General features: G+C 43.0%; 1 protein-coding gene across 13 annotated transcripts in view; it reads left to right on the plus strand.

The window, feature by feature from the left end:
• Nucleotides 1-20,448, plus strand: part of Cald1 (caldesmon 1) — a 180,870-nt gene that overhangs the window by 71,677 nt on the left and 88,745 nt on the right. For 10 of the 13 annotated variants that reach the window (XR_015685320.1, XM_087656170.1, XM_087656174.1 and 7 more), the window contains 1 exon segment: nt 14,302-14,413. Coding sequence is in view for 12 of the 13 variants with exons in the window: in XM_087656170.1 (XP_087512296.1) it covers nt 14,343-14,413 (71 nt within the window). In the remaining variant the exon portion in view is untranslated. 13 annotated transcript variants of the gene reach the window in all.

The following is a 20,448-nucleotide window of genomic DNA, read 5'->3' on the forward strand; positions in this document are numbered from 1 at the left end:
TATACATGTATGTATGTATGTATGTATGTATGCATGTATGTGTGTGTACCACATATGTACCCAGTGCCTGAGGAAGTCAGAAGAGGTCACTGGATCCCCTGAAACTAGTGTTACAAGCTATTGTTAGCCACCATGTGGGTTATGGAGAGAAACAAGGGTCCTTTGCAAAAGCACCCAGTGCTCTTAACTGCTGAGTCCTCCCTTCAGCCCCAGTTTCAGATTTTTTTTTTAACAATCTCTCAAACAATTAACTCACTGTCAGAATGGGACTGGATCTATGAAACTTTATCATTTTCAAGAAATCCCGGCTTACCAGACTACCTGCTAGAGGCAGTCAGTAAGATGCGTTGGTACCTGACGAGCACATGGCTTAACGTCTACCTTCTCTTGTCCAGTGGTGACACTGCCCCTTGAGAGGGAACAGGGTGGGCACTCCCTCCATTTCATTTTTTTGGTGCTTGGGGTAGGCAGGGTTGACACTGGAATGATTTGTGAGTTCTGATAGTTCCCAAGAGAAATGCTGGTTTGTTTACAAGAGGTAAAATTCCACAATAGTTTTATTATTGTTGTTATTTGTCTAATTGAAAGCATTCCCAAAGAAACAAAAGTGGATTCAGGATAAATATTGGGGGAGGAAAGAAAAATAATACTCCGAATTCTGACCAGTTCTATTTTAATAGGTCAAGTTGACTGCCAGCTGGCCGCAGGGCTGACTACTTGTAATCTATACTTTTGGTAGGCCACATGTAGTTCTTGGAACTGTTTATGTTAAGCCGCTGAAATTTAATTATTCTAAAATTGGCAGGGCTCTCTTTGATTACTTAATTCAAAATTGCTTAGTCATCTTTCTGCGGAGTGGGGACAGCTTTGGTTTAAGTGTGAATAATTGAAAAATGCAAACGGAACCCCCAAAAGGTTTTAAGTCAGGTAGAAAAGCAAGAAATGACCTATTTAAAAATAATTTTTTTTCAAGCTCTTTAGCAAGTGGTGGCCACCAACCACCGAGGTGCCCGTCAAATCAAAAATCCTCAATTATAAGTCCTTTCTCCTCTTTCCTTTGTGGATTTCGTCAGAAGCCAAACCAGCCGTGGCTTCTTAGGTTGTGTTCTGATCCTAGAGTTTGCAAAGCAGGGGCTCTCTACCAAGAAAACAGAAAAAGAATCAGCCATGAATAAAACTTTCTTGTTCTCAGATCAGCTTGTTACTGCAAGCTGGGTGTCACAGACAACCCTCCCTCTTTGGACTCTTGGGTTTGAAGGTGGATCTGGTCCTCCCGGGAGCTCTTTACCTATGAGGGCCTATGAGGAAACAGGAGAGCTCTTGTTGGAACTTTAAAGCTAGGTGGCTCCCCAAGTCTCCATTTTATTCCTGGGTATGCTCTTCAGACCTAGGCTGGGGTTCCTAAGAAAGATGGTGAGAAAAGATAGTTCTGTGGCCACTGGCTAGTGAACCCTGGCCCCGGGGAGAGAAGGCCCCTAGGCAAACATTCAGAACCAAGCCTTCTGTTTGTAATTACTGAGCATGGCTAGAGAGCAACATCGGGCTACACTTTTTTCTCAGACTGATGGAAGCATTTAAATGAGCTCCCAATGTCAATGTTTTCAAATTATGATGGAGGAGTGGCATCTCCAAAGGCCATGGGCACTTGAGGATTTTCCATCTCATCTTTCCTTACAGATGTCTTCTTTTTCTTTGATATCCTCCCTCCTCCGATACAGATGTTTATCTACACTCTCCTTCCCGAAACGAGAACGCCCTTCTCTCCAACACAAGGTTATTCCTCTATGGAGGAAAAAACCTATAGCTATAATCAAATATAAAACAGAACTCCATTCCACCACCACCACCAACCCCATGGTCACAAAGAGTTACATTAAAGGTGTGGCCTTTAGATAAAGGCTTCACAAAGTTTGTCTGTGTGCCAGTTAGCACCAACGAGTAAGCAATGCCCTGTAGCTCATCGCAATCTAACAAGCACAAAGCAGACGCTGAGTAAAGAAATATAATAATTGGTTAAGAACTTCAAGGGGTAACCACCCGAAGGAACCCACCGTCTTTCAGAGAAGACTGACATATACCTAAGTGACCTGCACGCTGTACACAACGGGTATGGTAGGGATATGTCACTGGATCAATTCTGGACTCAAGTCAATGAGGATGGTCTTAAGAAAGCCCCCAGTTTCTTTTGTAAGGAAGTCTAGCTATTCCGCACTAATGGAGTAGTTAGACCTGCTGTCTGTCTGGAAGGCTCCTGTGAAAAGAAGAAAGCCCTTTCCAAATCATTTCATCTGTCAATGTTTATGCTCGACGGACATGACTATTGTGTCTGAAGGACGTAATGAGTCATGCCTGTTGGTTAGGTTTAGCTCTTTCCGTTTTAGATTATAAATTCCTCAAAGACAGTTTCTGTTGGCTTCATAAGCACAGAGATGCATTTGATCATCAAGACTGGATCAAAACCAAAAGAAATAAAAAGGAAAGGAAAGGTATGCCCCTAGGTATGGTGAAGGAGAAAGTTTACTGTAGCTAAAGGGAGAACACAGCAAAGTCAGGAACATCTGGGAGAGTCCAGAGTGGTCATGACCCTGAGCCGTGTGAGAAGGGGTGCATAGGGAGAGGGGAGAGAGGGAAGCCAGGCACAGCATCTGGGAGGCCAAAGGTACAAAATGTTTGGAGTATACAGGGAGGAGCATCTTGGGAAGGACATCCTAGCCCCTGGGCTGGAGAGTTCAGGGTAGAAGATATAGCAAGCCAGCCACACCCTGTAACGGGTAGGGACTGAGGGATGCTGGGAGACCCTGGAGGCCTGTCTGCTTGATATGTTAAATAGGTACCTCACCCCTTTGTCCCAGGTTTGAAACTTAACAATGTCAAGCAAAAGTAGTAATTAATGTGTGATCAAGATACAAATAGTTCTTAGCACAAAAAAAAAGAAAGAAAGAAAGAAAGAAAGAAAGAAAAGAAAAGGAAAGAAAAAAAAGAAAATCCACAAACAAAACAACAATAACAAAAACCACTGCCCTGAACAAGTCACATCTGGGATACACCTTGGACTTGTTCCTGGTGACATGAATGGCTCTGCACCCTGCCATTCTCCCAACCTGGCTCTGAATCAGGTATTTGGCCACCAAACTGTAGAGTTCTGGAGTAAACCAAGCAGACTCAGCAGACATGAGTAAGCCAGCAAGTAAAATTATCATATTTATATATGATACAAGCATCTCAGAACCTTCTGATCTTTATTTCCAAGTAAACCAATCTGGGACCTTGTCACTCAGTTTATTCAGGTGACGCACTGGCCTTTCTTTGGAATTCGCCAATCATTTCACTGTTTCAAGTGCCTTATCAGGCAATGCTGCCCCACCCAAAGACTGTCCACAGGTCTACAGAGAGCGTGCCAATGGGGAAATCTAGGGAATTCTTCTGCTTCTAGGTGAGGATCTCTAGTCACACCCCACATTTTATTAATGCTTCTGTATATGTGCATATATGTTACATGTGTGCACAAGTGGGTCCATGTGTTCACGTGGAGGCCAGAGACAGCCTCAGGTGTCGTTTTTCTCTGTACCCTCCTACCTTGGTGTTTTTGAGGCAGAGCCTCTCATCAGGGTCTAGGCTCACAGGAAGCCCCAGTGTCTCACTGTAGCTCTGGTCATCCTGGAGCTTAACACATAGACCAGACTGACCTCAAGCTCACAGAGATCTACCTTCCTCTCTGCCTCTCAAGTGCTGCGATTAAAAACGTGGGTCATTACACCAGTTTAATTATCTGAAGTTTTCTGCAGCCTCTAAACACATGTGATTTGTGAGCACTTGAAATGGGATTAGTGAAGCTGGCGAACTTGATTCTTAATGTCAATGTATTTTGATTTATTTAAATTTAAGTGAACTGACCACCCGACACAGACTTACATAGTTAAAAAATCTTTTTGACTTTAACTTTACACAAATGGCCATATCATCTGTTCTAATTTTGTCATTGTTATAACAAAATACCCAGCAAATGCAACTTATGAAAGGAAGGGTTTATTTTGACTCCGTTTAACGAGGGATGTCGTCCATCATGACAGGGAAGTCATAATGGCGGAAAAAGCAGGTGGCAGTGGCTGATTGTACTGTGTCTGCAGTCAGGAAGCAGAGAGTGGACTACAGAGCTGCCAATCAAACCTCAAGTCCCACCCCCGTGAATGTGTCCTCCTGCAAGGCTCCGCCCCCTAAGTCTACCACAACTTTCCAAAAGAGCCCCAGCAGCTGGGAGAAGTGGTCAGAATACAGTAGCCTAAGGAGAACACTTCACATTCAAACCACAGCCCTCTCTTTCCTGGGATGGGCGTTCACCTCTTAGTACACCTCTCATTTGCAAGCACCTAATCTGTGAGAATCCTTGAATTATTCTATTGGAGCGAGCTCTTTCTTGACAGCTGAATTGTGTGTGGTAATTGTGCGCATGCTTCTGTTATTAACAACCACATTCGGAGGGGACATTCAGAGTTTTTTCTCTGTTTTAGCTAATCTGTATATTAATTTAAAGCACATGGGTGTAGTCAGTAGAGAACCTCTGTCTTTGCCGTAGGGCTCACCTCTAACATTGACTTTTTCTGGAGTCCAAGGAAGCATTAGTCCCCATGGGCTGAGTCTTACTTGGTATTAATGTGTCCCTTTCAGTCTGTCTTCCCTTAAGGATATTAAGGAAAAGCAACTCAACTTTTACAGGGGACCAGATGCATGGCTTTCTACATGTTCCCTTCTATACAACTTTCAGGTTGGCCCAGGGATTAGTCCTGGGTTCTTAGGCGCTGTGATTCAAAAGCTAATGCCAAGTTTACCTATTTCTCCATGTCATTTCTTGAAACGGGGTTGAATTTCCCCCTTTGTACTTGGGAAGAGCAAACATGATAATTGCAGAGATTTGAGAAACAGACAGCATACAGGTGTCAGTGTTACTATTCATGGGTGACACTTCAAGATGCCACTTAGAGTCATTAAACATTGTCTTCACAAGTGTTCCTCTCCATGGCCAGGAGATACAAACAGCATCATTTCACAGTCACACACTGGCCAACTTCCAGAAGGTAGAAGAGAGGTTGCAAAGTACTCATGGCCTTGAGTCCTGTGTGATGGCGGACAGCGGGCCTTCTGCTTCACAGACGGAGAGTGGAGATGGAGAAAAGGTGCTTTTTAATAGACTGCACAGTGAGAAAGGGCAAAGCAGGTCACAGCCTGCCACCCTCTTAGAGGTCTTTGTGCTTTGAAGCGCAGTGGTTAGAGAGAAGAAAGAAATTGAGAGAGCAAGCATCCTCGGACTGGCCATTTGGAGTTTTACCGGTGCGTTGCAGGTCTGGAAACATGTGCTTGGACGACTGAGCGTATTCTTTAAGTAGCACAGATTTTTGGAACAAGGTGGTAAAGGTTGAGAGAGAGAGTTGAGTCCGAACTGTTCATTATAGATGTTTATTTGTTTTTTGAGTCCCAAAAGAACTCTTCGGTTTGCAAAGGAGCAGAGCAAGTTGATGAATTGGGTTTTTTTTTTTTCTTCTTTTTAAGAACAAAAGTTCGTTTTCTACAGTCATAAAGAAAACACTGTCTGATTTACTGTGGAACTACTGCACATGGGCGTTTACATAACTTCTGAGATTCGTATGTAATCAAGTACCAAGGCCTTTGATTCACTCTGTAAACACTACGGTTAATAAAGTGCGGAGAGGGATGAATCGAGTATAGGACTATGTTCCCTATTCTATGATGCACTTCAGCATAAAGAGGCATTGACGAAAACGAGGCGCTATCCTTGAGCGCCTGCTACGGGCCAGACATGAAGGGTTTGTTTTCATACGACAAAATTATTCTTCAGTGGGCTCGGGAGTGAAAACGCAGGAGAAGCAAAATATCAATAAAGTACTAAATGCCACTTAAGGAAAATGACTCCTGAGCGATGGAAATGGTTGAAGTGAGTTATGGATCCTCATTTGGGCCTCATGATGGAGAGGAGATTTGAGTCAGGAATTGATGACTGGATAGGAAGGAGAGAAAGGGAGCTTAGTGCAGGTGGGTGGGGTAGAGGTAACAAATGCATACTGTGAGAAAGAGGTAAAATGCATTTGAAAGCTAATCAGATGCACATTTTTTAAATCTCCGGTGCACTGTCAGCTTAAAAGAAGGATTAGTGATGTCTGCATCCCTTTAAAAAAGCCTACTTTAAATAATGTATACTTAAAAGAGAAACACTGGGTGTGCCTTGCTTAATATGCTGTCATTGCTATGATGATTCCACAGGAGACTGGGAATAAGGCCACAGCGTTCTATCCGGTAAGATGAGTCTTTGAATGTTATCTGGTCCAACTATCTCACTCCTGGAGAAGAAAAACTCAGAGAGCTTGTTTTATTCTGTTTTTTGTTTTGTTTTGTTTCCAATCTCCTAAGTTCAGGGCCCTGTTCGGCAGAACTGGACTAAGTAGAGATACTCTGAGGAGCAATGAAGGAGAACCTACTGGGATGTATTACAACCAGAAACCACTCGATATCTGTCTGGCGAGGACAAGCGTTACTGAGTTGCAGCGATGGCCCAGCTGATATTAAAACAAATCCTTAGAATAGACAAAATAGGCCCCTGACTTTCTCCCATGAAGCCCCAAATTGTGAGAACAAATACAGACAGTCCGTGATAGGCATGACCCAGGTTGGAGTGTATGAGTCTATTTCCTTCTGCTTTAACAAGATGTATGGGGATAGATGTTTATAAAGCAGGAACTGGCTTTTTCTCAGTGAAGACATCATGGTGGATGGCATCACAATGGCTGGAATACCTGTAGGTGAAGATCTTCTTATAGTAAGACGAGAAACCAGAGAGCAGGAAGGGGCCAATAGTAGCTCGAGTAAGAGATCCAGGGTCCTTTGAGAATCACCCTAGTTCTTTTCCAACTTCAGTTACCACAGACTGTGTAACTTTCTACTAAGGCCCTCCTCTTAAAGATTTCACCACCCTTTGATGTCACCATATCAAAGACCAAAGCTCTATACAAAACAGAGCAGCTAGAGCCAGACAGAAGCTTGAAGACATATGAGACAGAGAAATGTAAATAAATACAGCTTCCGGGAAGGCAAACACCTCTTTTTATTGCTACTGCACTCCAGCTATAAGCACACAGCACTAGTATATAAATTGTGTACTGGATATTGTTTATATAGATGCCTTTGTAGGGCTTCATTGCGTACAAACTAGTTGAGGGGCTAGAGATGGAACAGAAGTTAAGAGTGCTTGATGCTCTCGCAGAGGACCATCAGTGTGGTTCCCAGCACCCACACTGGAGGCTTGCAACTGCCTGTTTTGGCTCCAATATCTTCTTCTGGCCTTTCTCAGTACTTGTTCTCAAGTGCACATACCCACAGAGACAAAAACTCATACACATAATAAAAAAGAAAGTAAGTCTAAAACAAACTAGCCTAAAAAGGTCTTATCTAATACAAGTGTCAGGAGACCAGAATTCCTTGCAGTGGTAGAGAGATGTTTACACTGAGGATGAGGACATAGTGAGTTAAAGAGAGAAGATTCGAGATAAGGACGGTGTGACAGGGATGGGGTGGGCAAGGAAAAGGAGAATGGGGAAGTAAGAAGTTGTGGTATCAAAGATATGAAACTTTAAGATACACCACTATGGTGTCAGATTTCACCCTATCCGAAAATTTAAGAGGTCCTTTGTGACTTGTTAGCTCTCTGATTTAAACGGACTTAAGACTGAAGGTAGGGGTGTTTTAAAGGACACTCTGATCTAAGCCCCACAGTCCAAGAATTAAATTGGAGGACACTCACTGTTGTCCTCTCAGAACCGTTCGAAGGCACTCTCTGAAATAAAACGACAATTACTAGTATAGTATCCCAAGATAGTATAGTGATTGAGTGCAGAGGCCTGGAATTCTGTATAACGAATTCTGTATAACAGCTATCTCATAAATTGCCTTTTTAAATATAGTGGTGCTATGCAGTTATGGGAAGATTTGGAAGAAGCTGAACACAGTGGTGGATGCCTATAGTCCCAGATCTTGAAGGGTTAAGGCAGAAAGGTCTGTTCAAGCCAACTTGTGCTACACAGTAAGTCTGAGAGCCTGAGACATATGAGACTGTGTAAAAATAAGGAGACTTGGGAGAAGTGTAAGTTCTTATTGTTAGTGAAAGAGGCCAGTCTGAAGAGGACACCCATATAGCGAGTGATTCAGAGAATAGGACGTTCTGGAAAAGCCAAAGTTACAGAGACATGGAAGGACCATAGTTCAGGGATGAGTGTGAAGAAGAAGAAGAGGGAGATGGATGAAACATGGGGTTGGGGGACAGGGTTCGTGGCCATGAAGCTATTCTGTATGGTGCTGTGGTGGTGAACACATGACAGTATGCATGTCAGATACTCACAGAGAGTGTTCTCTATGCACTCGAGTGCGTATTAGCATGAGGTTGTCAACTGTAACACGTGTACCATAGTCCTGAAAGATGTTGGAAATGAGGCACGTTTGTTTCCTACAGCTTCTGTAACAAAGCCCCACGGTATGGGAAGTTCGAGCCTTCCCTTAAGCCCTAGACAAAGCCAGGTTCTCTCTGAAGATGATAAGGAAGGATTTGTGTCACGCCTTTCTCCCCACCTTCTCATGGCTTTCTCACTGTGCTTCCAAACCATCTTTCCTTTGCCCATGTCTCCCTTTGAACCAAATTTTCTTTAAAAAAAGAAAAAATGTCACCCCTGTATTGGAATAGGGTCAGTCTTACTCACCTTCACTACATCTGCAAAGACCTTGTTCCAAATAAGAACACATTTTGAGGTGGGAGACTAGAATTACAATGTTCTGTCTCTGTCTGTCTGTCTCACTCTCTTCAGGGCACAGTTCAGTCTAAATAGGACATGTGAGCAGGGAGAGAGGGGAGGGAGTGTAAAGAAACTGTGTTCTTTCTATTTGTTCTACTCCCTGAAAAACAGAATTTATTGATCAAAAGTTTAAAAAGCTAAAAAGAAAAATGGCCCCTTATATCATATTGGATAGATCCAGTAAGTGTCCCTTGAGGGAGACTACCGTTAGCTCCTTTGGTATCCTTGAAGCAACAGGCTTTGTTCTTAATAATTCTAAGATAGTTGGGGCAATGGGCCACCACATCCTGAGGGCCTCCCCTTTCCCTGTCTACTCGTTATTTGATTTCAGATGTTTGGCAGTCATAGGGCACAACTCTCTACAAAGGTCTCCTCCCCTAATCATTGAATTCGTTTGGAAACCCTACCCATAACGTTTTCCTGCTTATCACACTTAAGCATGTGTGTGTAGGTTTTATGTACAAGCACATACATCTAAAATGGCCCATGTTTGTCACATGTCCTCAACCACATAAAAGCAGACTCGGATTTATTCTTTTAGAAGAGTTACAGGAATAGCTACAGTAAGGCTATATGTCCAGAGAGGAAAATAACAACAGTTTTAGGAATGCAAAACAAAATGCCCAATTCCTTGGCATCAGGGACATGTTAAGTTGGTAAAATGCTGGACATGCAGGTATAAGGACCTGAGTTCAAATCCCCGGCACCTGCTCAAGATGCTGGACTGTATGCGTAATCTCATCTGGAGGGAAGGTAGGCAGGGTCCCTTGGGCTGGAGGGTCAGCTAGTCTAAACTGGTGAGATCCAGTTTCATTGTGAGACCCTGTTTCAAAAAAGCAGGCAGAAAGTGATAGAGACACTGTCCATGAAGACCTACAACGAAGAGCGGGCCCCCATGGGACGCAGTTCTTCCACAGTACTGAACTTCGTGTATTTTATTCTTTTGGGTTGTGTTTTTTTTTAGATGGGTCAGGGTTTGTTTGTTTGTTTGTTTGTTTGTTTGTTTGTTTGAGATAGGGTCTCTTTATGTAGCTATGATTGACCTAGAACTCATAGAGATCCTCCTGCCTCTGCCTCCAAAGTGCTGGAACTAGAGGCATGTGCCACCACAGCTAGCAGTGTATTTTTTTTTTTTTTCGGAGCTGGGGACCGAACCCAGGGCCTTGCACTTGCTAGGCAAGCGCTCTACCACTGAGCTAAATCCCCAACCCCTAGCAGTGTATTTTATTCTTTAGATATAAACTTCAGCTATTCAAATGATAGGGTATGAAGATTCTTAGATGTTTTAAAAATCACGATTTTGAAAACTGGAAACAACAATTAATTGTCCCTCCATTGAATCTCAAGGAGGAACATGGCAGGAATCTGGAAACACTGAGAAACATGTTTGCTTGTTTTGCTGTGGTATGATTCTAAAATATACTGTCATAAGTGAACAAATGTCTTTTGCTTTTTCAATTAAAAAATGAACATCAGTATCTAACCTGCGCGCGTGCGCACACACACACACACTACAAAAGAATGTTTTCTTGGTTAAAAGATACTAATCAGAAATTAAGCTTGAGTTTTCTGAGGAAAAGAATCAAATTTGATTGACTAGATATAGACTGGATATAGACTGGATATAGATATACTTTCATTCCCAACCTTGAGGAGATGAAGAAGAAACAAAGTTGGGCAGAAGAATGAGGATCTCTGAGTTACAGACCAGCTATGTGTGGGGGGTGGGGGGAGAGCATAGAAAGGAAGGGGAAGAGGGGGAGGAGGAGGAGGAAGAACACACACACAAAACTTTCCCCCACACCCGTTTGAACTGCAGGAAGAGGAAAGGGAAGCTGGGAGACCCTGAGGTGCTGGTGAGCTGTGGAGGAAAGGACTCAGGTCCTTTCCTGCCTCTCACCTGGACCATGAGCTCTCTAGTCCCTTTAGGCAAGGAAAAGGGCAGTGTGTCCATGCTCTCTGAAACCCACAGCACTGAACCCAACATCAGAAATCTTACCAGAAAGACCAATACAGTCCTGGGTAAAGCTATATCTATCTTTGCTAATACTGTTTATTTGTAATCAAAGGTGTCCCGTCATAGTTCTCTGAACAGTGTGATAGTAGTTCCTGCCCCACACTTAGATCTCCCTTAGATTTGCCAGGAATTTCTGCCCATGCGTGGATACCTCCTTTGGCCCGCTTTCTCCTCCTGTGCTCTGTCTAACTTGTGACACCCGAAAGCTCCGTGGTTGCTAATCCATGCCTGGATTTCCCCACTCTGTGTGCTTTGAGTTACTTTCTAACCAATTGTACTGTTCAGTATTCAGCACTGGCTGGGGGAAGGGGAGGAAATGAGGCTTTACTATCCGGGGACATGTGTGCTGCTTTAAGTCAGAGAATCGCTTAAGATTCTAGCCAGATATGGCTTCTCCTACACAGAAGTAGTTTGATAAGGGTGTCTTGCATTAAGACCAGCCAAGAGCCATTTTCACAAATGCACCTCTCTGCCAAATAACACACACATACAAACACATAGCACACATACACATACACATACAAACACATAGCACACAGACACACACACATAAAACACATACACACACACAAACATATAACACACAGACACATACACACATACAAACACATAGCACACAGACACACACATACAAACACATAGCACACATACACACCCAAACATATAACACACGTACACAAATACACACATAAACACACATACACACACATACAAACACATACACACATACACACACAAACATATAACACACATACACAAATACACACATAAACACACATACACACACATACAAACACATAGCACACAGACACACACATACAAACACTTACACACATACACACACAAACATATAACACACATACACAAATACACACATAAACACACATACACACAGAAGCACAGATGCACAGATGCACACATAAATCCAGAACAACCCAGAGTCATACTCACAATGCACAAATGTGTTTTTCTTTCCACCAGATGTCCACAGAACATAATCCACAAAGGCACTGGTCTAGAGCTGCCTGAAGGAATACATTTTTGTGGTCCATTATTCCCCCACTGTGTCCGCAGGTACATACTTAGTCTACACCCAAATCACAAGTAGTTTTTCTATGGTTAGGAAAGGAAACTGCCATCCACGTAAGTAATAAAAGGTAGGGAGTAGGGGGGCAGATTGAAGAAAGAATTGGCAGGGGTCAAGGCAGCAAGGATGTTCAGCCACATTTAATACACGGGGCTGTCAGCTCCTGTCCCGTACCTGACTGCATACTACTATCTTTACAAAGCAGGGCTCAGGGCTCCTTGTTCACTGCTCTCTAACCCTTCCAAGGCACAGGTATGAGCATAGCTCTGGGACCTGCCAAGCAGCAAATGTCTGCTTAAGTTTGAGAAGCAGGAACACTAACCACCTCTGAGGGGGCTTTCCCCATTATTGAAACAGTAAAGAATGGTTTGCCTATAGGCAGAACTCTTTCTCTCATAGCTATTGCTATAGTTATAAGAGGTGGTTTATGCAACAAAACCAATATGTATATGCATATGCATGTATATATAAATATATACAGGATCAGTGTGATATGAGGGTGTTCTATAACACACACAAACACATGAATATGCACGCATGTACATAAACACACGCAAACACAAAACACATACATCCATACACACACATACACACACACACATATACACACACATCCATACACACACACACACACAAACACACACACACACACACACACACACACACACACACACACACACACACACACACGGGAGAAAATAGAATTCCCTGTCTTACTTTACCAGCTTGGTCTACTGCTCCCATGGCTACTTGGTCAGAGCATCGGACAGAAGAAAGCTTTTCAGACAGTCTCATAGAAGCCTCCAGATCACTTTTATTTTTTACTTTAATAATTAGAGAGAGTTCAGACTAGAAAATGTGTAGGGATGTTGGTGAGAAGAGAGCATTTTATTTTCCTCTCTGAAACAGGTTTCCACTCTCCAGCTGGATTTGAACTCACAATCCTCTTGCCTCATTTTTCCCAAGTCCTTATGATTGCAAGTGTGTTCTGACACATTTGGTCTGAGGAATATCTTTCCTCTGGGTGAAATGCAAAAAGAAAACCTTGTTTCTTTCATGACTAGAAAGTATTGGGAACCCTCTTGTCAGAGGGAAACAAAACAATCGAGATTTTTAAACTTCCAATAAAAACCCAAATCCAAGTTTCTAAAGATGCATAAAGACTTTAATACCCCAGAGGATGCGAAAAGTGTGAAAAATTTCAAACATTGCATGGTTTTATTTTTGCTGGCTGAGATTTGATTTTTGTTTTTATGCGCTATTAAAGTGGTGAGGGCGAAACCTTCTTCGCCAGTTTATTTCAGATTCTTTTCTTTTCTTCTGAAATCTTTTTTTCCAAACAAAGATGCCATCCCGTGATGGCTCTGGGGTTCGCCACACCGATTTTCTCGCTCTGGACAAATGCTCGGCTCATCTGCATAGAAGGCACTGGAAAATGTTTTTGTGAGCTGAGTGCAGCCGAGCGGGTGCCTAGGAATCCAGAGGAAGTGGAGGCCTCCTGCTCTGCACAGGAAACGATCTTCCAGAACGCCTTAAATGCCAGACTCCAGGCTAGTTTAACTAACCACTGACAGCTCTGTAAACAAAGCAGGGGCAGGAGCCCTCTTCCCCTTTCCTGGGAGTCATCTTGGGTTTGGGGGCCGAAGGGAAATTCTGGAACATTTGACTGCATGCCACAGATACACAGCAGAAGCAGGCCCTGCATCTGAAGAGCTGGAAATTTCTTCCAGAGTCAAAGTCATCTCAGAGGAGGTAGGAAAGGGTCAAATGGTTGGATTACATCTGGAGAGAGCTGGGATTTTTGAGCTCTGAAGACAACTTGATCAAAACTTAGCTGCCTTCTGAAATACTGCTTCCTGGAGATTTTTTTTTCTCCCATGATTTCTGCATACTTTAAAAAAAAAATCAGTGCTAACTAACTTCCAGAATATGCAAACGATGCCTGCATGCGGTGTTGTTTGATTTCTCCTTTCCTCTGTCTGACCTCCTCCAACACACATTTCTTTTCTTGCCCATTCTCCTCTCTGGTTTTATCTCTCTGTCTGCATTGTTCTTTGTCCATTTGGGTGTAAGTGTTGTCTGGAGTCGTTCTGAGGTCCTGTTAGCAATATTTCTGTCTCCTGAGATTTCTTCTTAGTTTTTAAATGTAATCTGTGTTCTTACTTATTTTAATAGCTTTAAGAATGAAGGTGCACTCTGTGTGAGGTCAGAAATTGACCACCGGCTGGCTTAGTAGGATTCTAAGGTATTTTTCTTAAAAATAAAGAAAAGACAATGGGGTGAGAGGGGAAAGGCTAATACAGGGGCTCATGACTCCTTGTGATCCTGACTCCGCCTCTTTCCTTTAGATCGAGATATTATCTGGGCTCCCTAAACCCGAAACCTCACTATGGATGATTTTGAACGTCGCAGAGAACTCAGGAGGCAAAAGAGGGAGGAGATGCGGCTGGAGGCGGAGAGGTAAGGGTCCGGCTTGACAGATACTCACATTATCAGCAACCTTGTGTTCCGATCACAATGACTGTGCCCTCTGAAGGTCCTAATGTGGCCAGATTGCACATCAAGCTATTTATAAAAATAGTTATGGATGTAAAATATTTTTCCTGTTAAAAGTCTAAATTTTGTGCTTAAAAAAGAGAAAACACGTTTCAAGAAAAATGGAGATCCAGGGAAGAATCAGATAATCACATATTTACCAAGGCTGGGCATTGTAAAATTTGTAATGGTAAAAAAATAATGCATGAAAGGCTTAAAGTCACTGATAATACTGAAGTGACAGAAAACACCCCATGTTAGCTATCAGAAGCCATGTAGCAAGCCCCAGACGAGGCTTATTTTAGGTTGATTCTTATTAGAAAAACAGCCCCACCTGGTCATCTTCACCGGGAAGGTTACTACGGATGGCCTGAGTACGGGGAGGGTGTGGGTGCAGTTGGAAGCTGTTGTAATGTGTGAGGAAGCCTCTGAGGTGGTGACTTAGGGCACAGGTTGGAGAAATGAAGCATTGACATGTGACATAGAGGGTGGAAATGCCTCAGACCAAAGGACAGTGGCCTCTAACGTGGCTTAGGAAAGCATACCAAGTAATCACAGGGAGAAAACTGCCCCATAGCTTTGCATGCCAGTAATTCCAGTACACAGATGCAAAGAATGGTGGGTACAAATGACCCTATCGCAGCCTTGCGGTATGAAACTGAAGACCTGGCCATTGGTGGGTGTCTACACATGTGCTCATTGTGCTATGGGCTAAGGATCACATCATGGCTCTGCCCCTTGGGAGCCATGTGGCTCTGAGCAAGTGACCGCTCTCTAAGTCACAGCTGTCTTATATAAAATCGGCATAATATCTACACAGTTTTTGTGGTTTGTCATGAAGATGATTAAGCTTTATAAATGACCTTAGCCTGTAGCTGACACATTGGGGGCATAACTAATACTGTTATTATTATTAATAACAACCTGATCTAAGTAATAAACAACAGCTATGAAGCTGGGACTAAATATGAATGCCAAGAGAAGGAAGACTATCGTCACCCTCAGATTAAACCACTGACGGAAGAGTTTTGTTGGGAGTTAGCGGTGAGCTGTGGAAGAAGAAATTGTGGAGATAAGTGAAATGGAAGCTGTCTAGAACAGAAGAGGGGATAGAATACAAGGAGGGAGGGAGGGAGGACAGAGGGGAATTCGTCCAACATAGAAGATGTATCTATCCAAATTTAAAATAATAGTTAATAAATAAAAATTTAAAGCACACACAACTAAGGAAATGGTTGCCAGGAGCTGGAGGGGAGAGAGGGAGGAGCACACTGGCCAAGCATGGGATGTTAGGCCTGCAAAACCACCTGTGAGATAGTATGATGGCAGATGCATGCCATCGGGCTGGCACTCAATACAGATTTTGGAATCAGAGTGGAGTGATGTGTGAATACTTTCATCATCCACAGTAACAAGTACAGCACTGTGAGGGATGCTCATCACGGCAGAGGCTGTGGCTGGGGAGGGGACAGGGAGAGCATGGGGATGTTGTTATTTCCACGTAACTTTTCCCAGAACCTAAGATTGCCATGAGAAATACAGTTTATCAATAGAAATGGTAGGTGGGGTCGGGAAGGCTGACTGGGCAAGAAAACAAGGCAAGCAAAGCTCAGGGGGGGAAAGAATATGTTGCAGGGAGCTTGAGAGACGAGTATCTTAAGACCCTCACAAGGGAGCTACATGGAATGAGAGTATGGTGGTAAAAGTTAGGTACGGTGGACTGAGATTTAGTGGCACTGATAGATTGGTATTACCCATACGGTCATGGGAGCCTGAATCAGAGCAGTCACTTGGAGGAAAGAGATTCCATGTGGCGATTAGGAAGCCTGTCAGGAGCAGGGAAAGCTCTAAGTCTGAAGACTGTTAAGCTCCGGTTCTGAATGACTATAGAGTAAATTAGCCTAAGACAGAGCGGTCCCAAGGGCCAGAGCTACAGGCACGTTCATCTGTCTTCACACATTTTTATCAGGCATCACCAAGAAAAGTTTTGTCTCTAGTGGGAAAAGGTGGGAAGACTCTATTCTTAGCCGTTGTGGGTGGTCATAGTGTTGAATTTCAGGGAGAAATCATGTCAACATGGGGATTTCCCCAGATGTTAAGAAGATAGGGAACTTGGATTTTTATCTAGAAAGAAGAGAAAATCTTATAAGAAACGTCCATTGGGACAAACCCACTGTCATGGCAATAAAAAAGCTGAAAGGAGTAAAAGGTCATAAAGACATAATGGAAATGTATCACATGGGGAATAAAACAGCAGAGAAATGGAGAAGACCTGGGGAAGGATTAGACCTGAAATTGAGAGGACGTTGAAGACATAGGCACCGTTTAAGCAGGAGGAACACACCTCCTACCTACTCTGCCTAATGCAGTGCTACCCACTGGCCTTGGGTTCTCCTGGATTCTTGAGCAGAACTGACCAGGACTAAGCGTCTGACCAGATGGGAGAGAGGAAGGTAATCAGCAGGTAGACACTTCCGTATCTCAAAGAACTGTAGGAGCCGATAGCACAGAAAACAGAGCAACAGTGGAGGAGCCTGAAGAATGCTGGGGCTAGAGGGATGCTGGGAACGGAGAGTAAGCACCACGGTAGACAGGGTTCTACATCAACAGGCAGTGAGAGAAACATCTTATAGTGGTTTAAGCCAGACTGTGCCTCGGAGTGAATAAGCCTCATTTTCTCACAGCCAGAACTCTAAGAATTGACCACACAGCCGCCCCATTCATGCTTTCCAGGGCGGTGGTGATGTGTGAACAAGGATTTATCTTCTGCTAATGTCGGTCGTAAAAAGCCTGTGCACCAAAGCTTAATTAGGTTCCCTTAATAACCTAAAACAAATATATACAAATTTATCCAATTATTGTTTAACCAACATCTCTGTCTACATCTCTGCTTGTGCTTAACAATGGCCCTATGTTTGTGCTGGTTTTCCCTGTTCGTGTTTCAAGGGGCACTGTATAGGTCTGCTGTGCTGGAATTAGGTCAACCACATTAGCATTTGGTAAGATGATCATTCATAGCAGTAGTGAAAGTTAGACTTTACGGTCCAGCTCGCCTTCATGGCAAGTTCAGGGTGTGTCCAGGAAACAGATGGCCAAACCAGGAATCAAGGGCTATCTAAAATCATAGTTCGGATCTGAGGACAAAGGGCATGTAAGACCCTAGGCTAGTCCCTTCCTCTTCCTTTAACTCCAGACCCTGGCTTCCTTTGTCACAGGAATGAGTGTTTTCTCAGGGGAAATAGAGGTTATTTCCTCTTGCTTTTGGAATTGTCTACTTCTGTTTGCAATAGATCGGATATTGCTTGATTTGAAGTCAAATAAGGAATACTGAATCTTACATTTAAAAAAAAAGGTAGTTCTAAGGTCCTGTAAAATATGCCTAAGGCCAGGCAGGGGAAGACGTAAATGTCAACTGGATATGGAGAACAAAAAGAAGTCATGCCAGATTTGGAATGGCGGTAGAGTAAATGCAGATAGAGTTGATCCAAGGGTCAAGGCTACAGATGCATTCATCTGTTCTCAACACATTTTTATCAGACATCTCTTTCGTTCTATGCTCTGTTCAGGGCAGAGGACTGGGCATTTTCTTCGGGGTTGGAATGCTTGACCAGCATATTCAGGCTGTAGGCTCAACCTCCAGCACCATAAAAATAGATAAATGAAGTGTTATACTACAACAAATGCATGTATACATATAGAAAGAGAATCCATAAAGAGCAAGGTTCCACACAGACCCGTAGAGACCAACAGCCACCTGTAGGGATAGTGTGCCAGGAGTCAGGAAGTCAGATTAGATGAGAGAGATCTTGATCAAAAGCATAAGAAAGACACTTCGGTTGGCAGAAGGGAATCTGTGCATAGCCAGAGAAAATTCTTAGTGTAATGTTTCTGAGCAAAAAGGCATTGTTTGTATGCATTTCAAGTTCAATTGCGTTTTAGTCAGTTGCCTGTGTGAGCAATAAATGTGTAAATAAATACTGACTTTTGCTGCTTTTATTCTCCACTAACCCCACGGGAATAAACAGTTACCCGCATCTATTCTGCTTTTCTATCTGTTTCTGGGTTTACTTCACACACACACACACACACACACACACACACACACACACACACACACACACACTCCACTGGTATCTCTGGGCATCATGCTCATCATCACAAAACTGGAGCCACCTGCTTCTGTGTCACTTCCTTTGCCCCTCCCTGGACTTACTGTGCGGACTGTGGGCACACAGGCATTTACGGAAGGATCTGTACATTTGCAGAGCCATTTTTCCCTACTTTGGTACAGAGATGTTCCAGACCTTTGAAATGTATCCAGTAAATGCGGACCAATAACAACACAGCAGTAAACATAGCGGGAAGGCATAAGTAGATTCATACACAGGTTTATAGGTAGATGTGTATGGGTTGTAATTCCTTTGGGGATTGAAAAATCCTTTCACAGGGGTCGCATATCAGATATCCTGCACACCAGATATTTACCTAATGATTCATAACAGTCGCAAAATTACAATTATGAAATGGCAATGAAGTAATCTCATGGTTGGGGGTCCCCACAACATGAGGAACTGTTTTAAAAGGGCACAGCCTTAGGAAGGTTGAGAACCATTGTTCTATGTAAAGGAAGGAACACTAAGTGGTATCAATGTCAAAGCGTAGCAGTTGTGGCATTGGGCTTTACTGTTAGATCTGTGGTATCGATCCTAGGTCTATCAGCCCTCAATGGCCGAGCACCGTTAGGATAGGTAATCTTCCAAATGTTCTGCTTGCCCCTGTATAACATGAGGGTCGATGAAAGTATCCGTTTCATAGACTCTTACAGGATGAGAAGAGGTAAGGAAGCATTAACACAGTGTTTAGCATTTTACATCAGTGGGCATCGCCATCAATAATTATTAGCTAATTCAATTTCTGCAACACACAACCTAAAAAATTAAAATTATAACTGGGCTTTTATACATCTCGGAGAATGCAAGCACCCTGACCTAGGAAGCCGGAGTTTGCTATTTCATGAAGAATGGTGAGTGGGTTTGATGGGCATCCAGGTTCTATCACACAGAAGAGGCAACCTGAACTCACTCTGAGCCGTTCTTTCACATTTAGCGGACACGATTCTGAGCTCCGGTGTCTTCTCCCGAGAAGCGAGCCTCGGTGGTGCTTCTATCTGCGAGCAGGTCTTTGGTAGCCACACTTTGTGTCAGGCTTCCTCTGCACCAAGCCGAGAGCCAGGGCTCTCACTTTCCAAGTTATGAACTCGCTACACTCCCAGCATGCGCTTTCCACACCCAGTGGCCGCTCCTCTTTCCATTAGAAGAAAGGCCTCTATTGTAGAACTGTTATCAGATCCGAGGCTCAGAGACATAAATAAAGGGAAAGAAAACACGCTAGCTGTTTTCATCATTCATACATTTTTATGTGCTTCTGAAATATCCCGGTGATTAGACATTTGAAAGTAAATATTTTTACTGCTCTAGAAAAACAAGCAAGTTTTTAAAATCCATTTGATCCACAAAAATCCCCTTCTAGAGCTGAATCATTGATGTTTTCCCCCATGATTTAATACCAAGCCCCATCGACAGTTAAACTACAGACAAGTGCACATGAAAACACTTATTCAGAATGTTTAGATCATGACCTTGGGTCTCAAGTACAAGTCTTTAAAAATACTTTTTAAGATGTCTGAGCAGAACATTATTTTCCATTAGGAAGTTAAATGAAACATTCTCTTGAAACTGTGTAAATCATTAAGGTACTTACGTTTGCCCAAAAAAGTTCTCTTAAAAGATTGATTACTCCAAAAAGAAGAAAAAGAACAGAAAAGAGGTGTGTGTTGGGGGGAGCGGGCGGCAACTAGCCTTTGGTTTAGAATTTTGTTTCTGTATTTTCTATTAAAGTTCTTTCAGTCATTAAAAACACTTCTGCAGAGTTTTATGCATATGTCTTATGACCAGAAGAGG

The sequence above is a fragment of the Rattus norvegicus genome, chromosome 4 (genome assembly GCF_021556685.1).
Source record: "Rattus norvegicus strain SHRSP/BbbUtx chromosome 4, alternate assembly SHRSP_T2T, whole genome shotgun sequence".
Taxonomy (NCBI): Eukaryota; Metazoa; Chordata; class Mammalia; order Rodentia; family Muridae; genus Rattus; species Rattus norvegicus.